Consider the following 12,961-nt stretch of genomic DNA (forward strand, 5'->3'; position numbering starts at 1 on the left):
GTTAGAGCTACCCAGACAGTAAGAACTGTTGTTGAGATGCAAGTCTATGTAATTATAAGTATCCATAACTAGTTCTGAAGATTTTTGCCGTGGGTTTGTGTCTTAGTCAAGCATCTCGACCTCCCTTTGTAGCAGGTAAGATTCTTGCATTGAACTCCTACAATGGAGTTCTTGGCAAGACCTGCAGGCCTAGGTGTGAGCTTTCAACACCTTCTCTCAGGCTTCCTTCTCTCCAACTCTCTACCTAAGTTTCTTTTTGGTCTCCAAGGCTGTGGCCTCTGAGTTAACTTGGCTCAGCCCAGTGTCTGTCTGCTAACTCCATTCTTTCTCTCCTGTTTGTGTAGTCACCAGCTGTTCCCCACATCCGCTTACAGAGTGACCCCGAGCCCAGTTGGCAGACAAGAGCAAGGCAATGCAGGAAAGTCTGTCTGACAGGGCCATCCAGTTTCCCACCTAGACACCTGCCTGCAGTGTGAAGCAGACAGGAAGAGGCAGGATTCAGATTCGAAGGATATAGGCTTGTTATTTTCTAGTTGGACCCCTAAGCTGCCTCTAATAAAGAGCAGATTTACAGAATAGATTTTTTCCCCAATGCTTTCCTTTTATAGCAAAAAAAGAATCATTTTGTTATTGGAATCATTGTAAGTAAGTAGGTGTAGGGGGTGTGAAGCAGGAAAAGGAAATGTCTTTAGCATACTCAACATACCAAGGCTTTCGAAGGTGTGGTGGCTGGAACACTAGTTACAGTCAACACTAGTGCTGAGGCTGCGAAAACACTAAGTTGTAAAAAGAGTACAGTATGGTTCTGTCTCAGTAGCTCTATGAGCATGGGCAGGCCAGACTGACTTTGGGTTTTCTCTCTCTTGCTTCTCTTTCCTTTCTTTTCTCCTCATTCCTTTCTTTCCTTCCCTCTTCTTTTGTGCTTCCTCTCCTCTCCTCAACCTCTCCTCTCCTCCCCTCCCTTCCTTCTCTCCCTTCCTTCTTCTCTACAAATCTCTTTCTTGACTTTTCCTAAGGCACAGTGTTTCGATGTAGCCCAAACTGTCCTGGAACTCCACATGTAGGCCAGACGAATCTCGAACTCACTATCCTTCTGCCTCAGCCTTCCAAGTGCTGGGATCACTAGACATGAACTACCATACCAGATATATTGGCATTACCTTCACACCCTAAGGTCCCTTCCTATGACTTCTTGGATGAGCTGGCACCTTTGTGGTCTGACCTTATGAACAAGTTCAATTATTCAATTTCAACAGAGACAAGTTTCTGTCACTCTCACCATTTGTCAGCACCCTAATCCCATCATCAAGACCAACAACAATAGCATCATAACCATCATCATGGTCACCACCACCACCTCCACCACCACCACCATCATCATCATCATCGTTTCTTCAACACTGGTTGTGGGATATACTGGGTGCTAAATGCTTTTCTTGAATTTTGTCATCATGTGAAATAATTCTGTACAGTAAAACTCATTCCCTCAACTTTTGTAGAGAGAAAATCATGCACAGCAAGGGAAACAAAACTTGCATACCTCCAGACAACCAGAGGGCGAATCTCCCTCTCATCTAGGACTGTGCCTTTCTCTTTTTTACCCACATTTTCCTGTACTTTATCCTCCACTTATCCGCACAGACATTTAAGCCAGGTTTAACTAAGTCACTGTACACATTGCTTGCTCAGTAGCCTAGCTGTATTTACCCATGTTACAGAAAAGGCCTCACGTTTCATTACTTCACGCCTCACCTGTTGGCTTTATTGTTTTTAATGTATACCGTGAAGACTCTAAGAGATGAAGTTATTTCTCCAAGGTACCATAGCCAGCAGGTAGTAGAGCAAATCTTTCTAACCATCAACACAGGATGCCTCTTGTTACACACACACACACACACACACACACACACACTCACAAACTACTTCTTCTTAAGTCTGACTCACATTCCAGCCCTTACCTGTCTCCCATCCCTAGACAAATCCCAAGTCAGAAACTTGTACATTTGCCTGAACTGCATTCCTGAACTACTTATACCCACAGATTGAGGTGTTGCCTTGGGCAGCTCTCCTAAAGGGAGAAATCCTGTGTCTCTGAATGCCATTTCTAGCCCAGAAGAAAAGGGAAAGAATCTTGGTGTTGAGTCATTGACCTTGGTTTGTTCACATGGCCTGACTTGGGTACCCAAGCCATTTATGGGATAGACTGTTCTCATGGTGCTAAGGATTTTCACGTGTGCACCAAATCACCATATTTGAGCTGTGTGTGGTAGGTTTTCATGGGAGGTCATTTGGGGGAGGAGGTGCCTGGGCAGAGAATCTGGGAATGAAGCACAGAGCTTAGGCTCTACTGGCATAGTTGTCATCTCCCTATGCCCCAGTTTCTTCCTCTGTGATGAGAAGATACTTACCTATGGTCTTCCTGCTTTCTGGGCAGGGGTGGAAGGGGGAGATGGGACTGAGGAATGCTCACAATCACAGATGTGGATTCAAGGCCACATGCTCTTCAGTGACTCGTCTTCCTGCATGTAGTTGCCTCTATCAGAAGAATAGATGACTTATTTGCAATGCGGGAGCGTGTGAGTGAAATGATACACATGGGATTTAGCTCAGTAGCAGGCAAATATAAAGGATAAAAGGAAACTGAGAAGACAAGAATGGTCATGAGCACTGACAGGTTGTGAAGGGCCTTTTCTACCTTTCACTCTATTTGGAATGGGGTTTAGAAACCTACACCATCAACTTACTGACTGGGCCCAAGGCCCAAGGCAAGTTGATTTTTGCTTTAAACATCGTGAAGCCTTGATTTTCTTGCCTTCAAAGTGAGCAGTGAATGATAGTATCCTTCAGAAGTCTTAATATCATCTAACACGTTGAAGGCTCTTGACAAAGGCTAGTTTTGCCCAGAGTAGTGTTCACAGCGTGAACCTACATGAACAGACAAGTCTCTTCTAAGTCAAACCATGGATTCCCCACTCTTCTTTTCTTCGCTTTATACCCCTGATGAGTAAGGCATATACTTGGTGCCTCACAAAGAAGCAAAGGTACACACATCCCTATGTATCTCCCCAGCTTTGAGTAAAATAGGACCTTCTTTGGAGACAAGTTGATTTCATTGGTTCCTCATCAAAGCTCTATGAGGCGTTTGTGAGGAAATCTATCTTACAGATAGGGATTGGCTCCACAGGGTACAAGAGGCTTGCTGAAATTGAATCAATACATAACATGCAGACCACAACTGAATCCCATTTCTGGTTAGTGCTCAGTAAACACACCTACACCTATAAGCGTATGGTGGAGACGAGGAGCTTGCATATTTACCATCTATACTTTACTATATTCAGATGCGGTTTTCTTCTTTTAGTTCCAGAATGTGCTTCTTTTGGGAAATGCTTCACCTTCCTGGGTTTATCTGAGGAGGATAATGATGATAACACAATTCCATCATAACTAGAGTGGCAAGATCAGCATGAATAGCTAACCAGGACCTGAAGGCTAATAACTTTAGGAAAGTTTGTACAAATTCAGGATGACAAATAGAAAAATTGGGTTCGTGGGGAAAGTCTTATGTTTGTGATTCTTAGACTGGTAGGAAGCAGTTCAGTGGCAGATCATTTGCCTATCAGCTACTAATTCTTTGGGCTTTATACCCAATAAAACACGCACGCGTGCGCACGTGCGGGCACACACACACACACACACACACACACACACACACACACACAGATCCCACATACCTAATTCTTTTCTGAGCCTGTCTTTGCCATCTATCTTTTCCATACTGAGAAGGATTTAGGCAGATGAAAAGCTAAGAGACCATTTTAAAAAATAATGCACTTCTTAGTATACATAAATGGAAGCTGAAGTCCAAAGAGGGGAAATAACTTGCACAAAGTGAGTGAGTGAGTGCAAGAACAGAGACTGCCTGACTCATACTGTCTGTCTGTTCATGCATTCATCTGTTTATCCATTCATGGCCCCACTGATTACTATGGCTTTGTAGAGATTCGGTTCAACAATAGACCTGGTCCCTTCCCAAACTGCGCTGGCATACATGTGATTCAGCGTGCCTTTACAAGAAGGGTGTAAAAATAGGATACACTGATATGGCATTTAAGGGGATGCCAACTTTCTCCAGGCTAATGAAGAAAGAGGTGATACTTGAGATAAGACCTAAAGAATGAAAAGGAGCTGGCTAAGGAAGACCAGCAGAAACAGAGTAAGATAAATGGGTAAAGATTTTTACAATAAGAATGCATTTGGAATACTTTAGGAACCAACCATAAAATTAACAAACAAGCCACACAGAGAGCAGAGAGTTGGTAAGTGGGGAGAGGATGAGACAAGCAAAGTCTGAGAGTTGTATAGATATCAGATGAGAGAAAATGTTGAACTTGTGGAATCCCTTTTATGTGACAGGGTTTTCTGAATATTTGCCTGATGGCAATGGGAAGTTATACTAAAAAGGGTCTTAGACCTCAAGAGGAAAAATTGAGTTACAGAGTTACAGAGAAGATGATATTGGTAACCGGATCTTTGTAATAGTAGAATATGACAAGAGCAGAAGGGGACAGATCAAGGAATGGGTGACTTGAGGACAAAGAGGATGTCCAAGTATGGGAGCTGGTCTAAAAGGGATAATAGTCAGGGAAGATGGTGAAATATGAGTCAGACAGAGAAGTCTGATTCAGCATATATGTATTCATCATTAAGCATCTCCTATGTGTAGGACCATGTGCAGAAGCTTCTGTGTATTTCTATTTTGTTTAGTCCTTATAACCATATGAAAGATAACATTTTCTTCTGAATTTTCCATTTATAGATGTGGAAACTAAGGACCTTAGCAGTAAGGAAATGTTCCCAGAATTGTTCACTCAGTCTGAGGCAAGTGGGATCCAGCCCAGGATGTCATTCTCCACATGTTAACTTAGCTAGGAGAGTTTGACTTGGCTCTGACCTCAGTTTCCCCATTTGGATTGTAGGCTTTTCTCTCTATGCATCTTCCAATTATAACACTCTTTATTTTTCTTGAAAATGAAGAGGTTGTGGAGAAATAACTCTAGAGGTATGAAAGAATACTCTAGAGTCTAGATTATAACCCATGTAGATTTATTCTACAAAACCTTGGCTTCTGAAGAGTAAATGTCCTGGGCTGAGAAGAGAAAGTAGTTGTAAACAAAAAGAGAATCATTGCATGGGAAAAGAAACAAAACTGCTTAGCATTGCACATTAATTCAAACCAAGAAAAGAAGCAAAACAGCATCATAGATGTAAAAAAAGAAAAGGAGAGAGAGAGAAAATGGAAAAAAATGGGTAGAAATATGTTCCTTGTGAGACATGGACTCAGGATAAGCAAATATGAGTACAACTGGTACAGAGTCTGTATCACTAGCTACTGAGCTGATGGGAAGATAGATGAGAGGGGGAAAGGGGAGGGGAGGAGAGAGAATGAGAGAAAGTGACAAATAGAAACAGAGAAAGATGCAAAAAGATCATGTGTAGATATGAGTTTGGGTGCATGTATATATTTACATACAGAATTTGGCACTTAGCCTATGTTAAACACAGCACTAGGTGTTTGCCATGAGTTATTTTATGTATCCCTCATTGTAGTCTTAGGAAGTATAGGTGTATTCTTTCATTTCTCTCATTTAATGAATAAGTTTGCTAAGGCTCAGGAAATTGTGGATGTTCAAGGTCATCCTTCAAGTTGGTGTAAGAGCCAAGCTTTATAATAAAACCTTCCTGACATTTAGCCCTACAGTTTAAATCATTGCAAGATGTTAGGATATCAAGAAGCTGGGAACTAGGGCTGGAAAGGGAAAGAGAAGGAAGAAGGGAGCAAAGAGGTGGGGCAAAGGAGGTGAGAAAAATGGAAAGAACCAGAATCAGAGAATGAATTCACAAGTACATGAGAGTGAGGGAGAGAAATGGAGATGTGCTCAGAGACTCTGTACTGACTTGGAAACCCTGTCCAGGCAGGAGGCAAATGAGGTCATTAAATGCATCTGCGCAGATGGGGGACCCTCTGGGGAATGTTACAAGCAAATGTCATGATGCAATCAGGTGAAATGCACTTGCGTTAGTTCAGGCTGGGACTCAGCAGGGACTGCCCTGTACTGCTTGGGAAGATGGATCATGCGCTGTATAGAGAAGACACTTATTCTCTTGAGTTTTTCCTATCATTGTCTAGAAAGGCAAGCCAGCCCAGAGCACCCTGGAAGGATGAACTGAGAACCAGAACACCTCTCTTTCTCTTTTCCCTCCCTCTCCTTCTTCTCTTTTCCTCCGTCCTTTTGCTCTTCACCTCCCTTCCTCCTTTCTCTATTTCCCTCTCTCCTTTCTTTCTCCTTCCTCTCTTTCTCCTACCTCATGCTAGTATGCTTCTGAGGCCCTTCAAAACCTTTTGTTCAAAATCTACATGTAGTTTTCAGATTCCATGGATAGTAATCTCAGCTTGTCTCCCCCAAACTGAAACGCCTCAGTATGTGCAGAGAGCTGTTTTCTTAAAAGACACATACTTTATTGTAGTTGATCCTCATGATTGTCCCATACACGAGGTGATTCATGGTAGCATTATATTAATCAACTTGGTAGAGTATGTGTCCAGTCTGAGTCTTTTTTTAAGCCAGACCTCTCTGGGTTTCAGAGAAAAGCAGTTTATCTTTTTTAAGTAAGGAATGTCTCACATCTCACTTGGAGGTAATGTCTGTCCCTCTCTCAGCCTCATTTTCCTCAACAATAAAATGATGATTGTGGCACAGACTTTCTTTACAGAGTTGTTTTGAAACAACTCAATATTTTCCAACCTGAGAAGTATTCTGTATATTGCCCCCCACAGACCTATAGCAAATGCCCAAGTGTTAGAAACTGGTATGACAAGAAATGAAAGTTACCACTAGAAAGAAGCAAAACTCAAACTGACCTGGAATTTCCTGCACCACAAATCCCATCCCAAACCCCTCCACCCCACTCCACCATGCGTTGTCTCACTTGAAAGTCCCACTTTCAATCAAACTTCCTGATTCACAACTTGTTTGTCTCCCCCACAGGTCACCCCTTTCCCTATGTCCTGTGACCTACAAGAAGACTGTGCTTGTCGGGACCCTGCAGCCCAAGAACATAGCAGAAAAGACCTCCGGGGATACAGTCATGGCTAAAGCAGGACAAGAAGTGAAAAAACTCCCAGTGCCAGGACCCACATCCCTTTGGTATTGTTTTCACAGTCCGCTGCTCAATGGAATGGCCTCTCCACACCAGGGATCCTTAGCAACCCAACCAGTCTGCCTTTAATTTCACCCAGGAAGGACTCTCAGTGGGGCAGATAAACCAAGTCTCATCCTGTTGAATGATGGAATGGAATTCCATCCCAAAGTTCTGAGATGGATTGGCGCAGGCAATGTATATCTGCGTGATGTTCCAGAGCCTCCTACAATGCTAATCATTTGTCACACGACCACAGCAGAAACACCTTCTGTATCTAGGAGTATGCGCATCTGGGTCAGTACACAATGTGCATGCATACACACCCATACACCCATCTGTGTGAGGGAAGTTCTGGAGACTGAGCAGAGAGAGAGAGAGAAAGAGAGAGAAAGAGACTGGATGAAACTCTTTCTTTTCCCAAGCTCCAAGCCAACACTGTCCTTGGGATAAAGAGAGTTACAGAAACTGCTAGGACCAAGATAGCTCACACTCTGAGGCTCAGAATAAGCAGGACATGCACGATTGTGCAGTCTTGGAGGATTGGAAGTTGAAACGGTCTGTGTTCACCAACTTTCTAGAGAACTAGGGCCCAGGGAAAGGTAAAGATCCCAAGATTGGCAACGTTCCCAGATTCTTCTGCTGCCATGGGGACTTTTGCCCCAACACCAGGGTTCAAGGCCAAGCTGGAAATGGCTTAAGATGACAAATTCAAGGTATTATACCAGACCCCTGCTGGAGACTTGAGGTCATCATATCCCTCCATAGCTCACCATTCCCCAGATCTAGCCTTGGGACTACATTTGCTGCTACTTTTTCTGCTGCTCTGTCGTATACATTGGGTAACCCCAAGATGGTAGAACTAGGTTAGGAGAACTTCCACACAACCAAACAGTCTGCCTTAAAAGTGACCCATATTTTCCCATAAGTCCCCATTTCTTATTCCTTCTGCAAGCATATTATCCTCATGGACCCACCTGGTAAAACGTTAGCCCCCTGCCCACCCCCAGCTCCCCACCATAAATGGGCTTCTCATCCTGGAAGGGAATGGAGGAAACTCAGATGCTGGAGTCCTTCCTGAGAGTCCAGAATGTCTAAGCCAGTGTTAGATTTTTGTAATCAAGTGGAACAGTGTTAAACTCCTGGGATGTTTCAGCCATGCAGAGACTATTAACAATGTCAAAACCCTTGGGTTATTATGCCTATCCTCGTCTTCCTACTCCTCCAGGCTAGAATTGGATAGGATCAATGTAGATTTTATTCCAGAAGGTAGCCAGGAGATCACAACCTCAGTACCCAACATGGTCTTATGTTTTTCAGAGAACATTTTATCCACCAATACTCCTTCCCATACTTGTGGCCAGAAAACCCTTGCTTCTCCAAAGCTTAAAATGTGATTAGTCAGGTGCTCATGGAAGCCCCCAGTTTTTCAGGGCCTCTTTGCCTCTTTTCAATCAATTACCTGTTCACTCCCTTTGAATTGAATATGGGAAGAAATTAATACAGAATGAGGTGGTAAGAGTGGTTAAGTTTGATACATTTTCTGAAACCTAGAATTAGAAAGTGAAGAGTTAGAGATGATCTAACCTAATGATATACAACTATATCCATAACTTAAGTGCTATCACGTCCAGTGAAGGGAATCTAGGCTCATGTTTAGCCTCTCCTAATTCCTGCATTGGGAATGGGAATCATTAGTCAATCACCGCCCCCCCTCGCTTTTTTTGTTGTTGTTTTTTTATAACCGAGACAAAAAAAAATCTTCCTAAATTATCTTCATATATCATTCCCGACAGCTTTTCCTGTTGATGGTGAACTCTTGAAAAGGCATTTTCTTGGCCATCTGTGGTCTGTTACATTAAGAAATCTATCAAGGTGCTTTTTGCGCAGATGCCATACACAAGGATGCAGTACTTAGTGTACATGGTTTTTCCCATGTGATGAACTCTGAAAGTGGGTTCTGAAAGATGAATATGATTGTGAAGACCAAACTCAAATCCTTTATGGTTCCTTCTTACAAAGCTACATCACATTTGTACCCAGAGATTTTATTTTTTCCTGTAATCACTGGGGCCAATCTTTAGCAAAACAAACAAAACAAAAAAAATGAGAGAGAACAATGTTAGGAGAGCAGACCCTGCTCTTAAGTTTATCCCTCATCTTAGAACTGCTACTCTTAAGCTCCCGCTGTTACCTTAGCTGAGTTATCCACCTGTATGGTGTATAGCTTACATGATCCAAGCTAAGGAACGCGATAGAACTGCATGCCTGGTGGTCTAATTATATCCAAAAGCAATACAAAAACACCCTGGAGATGTGCAGATGACATTAATACAGGTCAGAGCACAGGAATCACAACTTCCTGTGAGTCCATTGTCATCCCATTTCTGCCTGAGCTCTACTGGCCTTCCCAACACCCTTCAGTAAAGCACAAGTTCCTCGAGGCTGACATCTTTCTTCAGATTGGCAAACTGAATTGAGCTTGTCTGGGTAAAGCTCACTCAGTCTCTACTATCATTCCAAGCAGTTATGAATAAATTCATTACCCGCCAAGGACATTAGACAAAAGGAGCTTCTTGACAACCTCATGCCCATGTGGAAAATTCAATTACTAGACTCCTTTCAGCCTGACAGGAGCAGGGTCAGCTCTGTCCATGCAATGTATGGATTCACAATTCTTTATCCATCCCCCCAACACCCCGGGAATAAATTCATTGCAAGCCCCTTAGTCATCTGTTGGGACAAATGAGATACTCCAGAGGATGTGGTCACACCCTGCTGTGTATTCACAGGTCAAGGACTGTCAAACAATTGGGGGTTCTGCATAAGCAAAAGTGTTAAGCTATTCACAGCAAGGAGGCAAAGATGAGGGGTCTGTTCTCTAAGGTCGTCATCCTAGGAAGCCTTTCAAGCCACAACCTTAACTGCCTGTCCAGAGGACTTACATGATCCCCAGATCCTGTACCAACAGCCTTGTAAGGGAACCCCGTCCTTAGGTGGTCAATGTGGATAGGTGAATTGAGGTATAAAGGAAGGGAGAGATTAGTAGGCATAAGTAGCAGGCCTTTGGAGATGGTGTGTATCAGCGACTGTTCTTGGCTGCAGTATATTGGGTCACTGCCGAGACAGTTCTCTTGGTCTTTTTTTTCCACCTTGGCTGATTCTTAAATACTATTTGTTGAAAATAATTTCTTAAGACAGATTTCAGCTACCTCCCTTCCAGGTTCAATTTAACTTGGTTGTAATTGTCAATTTGTTGTAGGTCTTACCTGTGTGTTTTTTTTTATCCTAAAAAAAAAAATAAATAGAAAGGAAAGAAAAAGAGAGTAAAATAGAAAAAAAAAAGAGGGAAAGAAAGAGACAAAGAAATGAAACAGAAAAGAAAGTAATCCTAATGTCCTAATAACCATTCTGAGGTTTTGTTTTGTGTTTTCTTTTTCTTTTTTAATTTCTGGAACTACTTTAAGTAAGAAAATAAATACAAGTAGACAGAGACAAAAAGTGTACAGATAGAAACTAATAGAAGACCGTGAACTTAAAAAGGAGATACAAATGCATGATTACCAAGAATAAAAATCCTATTTTTATGTTTCCTAAAGGAAATTGCTTATTCTACAGACTGAATAGGTAGATAGAGCATACGAAGTTCCCTAGAAGATATAGAGTGGAATTTTCTAACACTGTTACTTTCTATTCATTGGGGAGATCCAGGAACTATGGCATTCCTCTTGATTTGTTCTTATTGGGAGGGGGGGCCTTTTGTTCATTTGCTTGGTGGCAGTTGGTGGGAGTGGAAGTGGGGAGGGCTTGACATTGGTTTCACCAAATGTTGTGATGGGGGTGGTGGTATGCTTTTTACAATTACATTTGCATTTGCCAGTATAGCACTGAACTTCACAAAGTTGTGCTGAAAACTAACTACACCTCACAGCTCAGTTTCCTCAAAAGCTGCTACATGTCCAGACAGGTAATTCCAGTGAGTTTCTGGAAATTCAAAACAAACCCAATATACAAAAAACATCAAAACAGAAGCTAAATAACAAATGAATAAAAAGCCTGTTCTTGTAATTTATTTAAATTTTGCCAAATTCCTACCATTTGTTTGCTTGTAGGAGAAATGTGTAATCTGCAAGAGAAGAATTACGTCCCTAGTATAAAAAAAAACAACTCTTTAGGCAATAGTGTATTTAGAGATTTTTTGACTGTGTTACCATTTGTCTCTGCATTTGCCTCAATTTCTCTAGCTGAAAAATGGGGATACTTACTACTTACCTACCTCACAGTGAGAGGGCAGAGGTTTATGAGGCCCTGAGGTTTAAATGGGCTATGGGCCTCAGTGAAGAAGTGACATGAATGCCATTGGTTATTTTTCAAGCATATGCAAGCCAATTGGCCTTTTAAAAAAGATGGAGAGTGTGTGTTTGGTATTTCAAAACATAAAGCTGGAAATCCTGGATTAGAGTTCACTTTAGGAGAGGGCACTGGGGAATAGTTCACTCCGTTTTAGGTAAATTTTGAGTCCCCACACCCCACCCATCCTTTTATCTGACCTTTACCTATTCAAAGATTTGATTAAAAGCCAATTACTTCTTACAGTGTAAAAGTCGGTGTACTGTCATCTATTCAAGACTTCCAGGCCATTATCTAACTCACAGAGGAAGGGAGCTGCTAGTTTCTCTTCTTTAGCAAACTACTCACTTTCTCAGACTTAAATGTCCACATCGAGTGTTTCACTGAAAGGAGACAACTGTGTTCTGAGTGCCAACAACTCGGGACCTCGTAACTACACACCAGCAGTCAGTGAGAATTTCAAACAATTATTGAGTTGCTTTCTTGGGTCTCTATAATCAATAACCTGTCTGCAGATATCTATCTATAAAAAGATATTATATATAAATATAAATTTACATATATATGCACATGTATATATAGTTGTACATATATGTGTGTATATATATACTTAAATGTAATATTTACAAAATAAAACTGTGATCTCGTTAGAGAAAAAATGTATTCATATTACAAACTGCTCTTCCATATTTATGTATCCTATTATGCCTTTTTATTATTGTTATAATTATCATGGGTATTTCTAATTATTATGATGTTGAAATCTGTTTGGCACCTTTCTGGAAGCTACCAAAATTGACTCTTCATTGATGTGCTTTAAAAAAAATCTGCTTTCATGAGAATTCTACTGGCATAAAAAGAAAAAAAGAAAAAAAAGTCTAAACACCAAAACCAAAACACAAGTCCAGTTCTTTTTCTGTACCTCACTTACATAAATTTGCTGCTCCTATTTTGTTTTATTTTCCTGTTCATGTGTTTTTATGGATCTAAGTTAAGTCTTCAGCAATATATTAAAAATGTAAATAGTAAACTATTTATTAAGAATTTCATCTTTTTTAATTTATATTTACACAATGGTTCATCTAATTTATTTTTTCTATATGGTTTTAAATACTCAGACATATTTGTGGTTCATGGTATTTTTTATCCTATTCTTATGAATTTGTTTTCCATACTGTTTTCTCTGGTCTCAATTACAGGTTGGATCTCAAAATAATGTCAAAGACAGAAATATTTTGCCACTGTTGATTACTATACCTTAAAGTTCTATATTATGGAAATATATAATAGCTTGTATGCTTCAATGTGTTGTTGTGTGGTTTTTGTTAAGAAATATGTATTATACATATATATATATATTTTAGAATTAGAAAAACCAATGGGGCACAAATTTTATCAAATATACACCCAA

General features: G+C 40.9%; 1 protein-coding gene across 1 annotated transcript in view; it reads left to right on the forward strand.

Annotated features, from left to right (window-relative positions):
* The window catches only part of Pappa (pappalysin 1), a 220,134-nt gene extending 209,149 nt beyond the window's left edge, over positions 1-10,985 (forward strand). Inside the window, exon 22 of the mRNA XM_090330506.1 lies at positions 7,050-10,985. Coding sequence (XP_090186632.1) covers positions 7,050-7,157 — 108 coding nt within the window. The 3' untranslated portion in view covers positions 7,158-10,985. The remainder of the gene's footprint in view (positions 1-7,049) is intronic.
* Positions 10,986-12,961: the final 1,976 nt, after the last annotated feature.

The sequence above is a fragment of the Megascapheus bottae genome, chromosome 3, assembly GCF_031878675.1.
Source record: "Megascapheus bottae isolate mThoBot1 chromosome 3, mThoBot2.hap1, whole genome shotgun sequence".
Taxonomy (NCBI): Eukaryota; Metazoa; Chordata; class Mammalia; order Rodentia; family Geomyidae; genus Megascapheus; species Megascapheus bottae.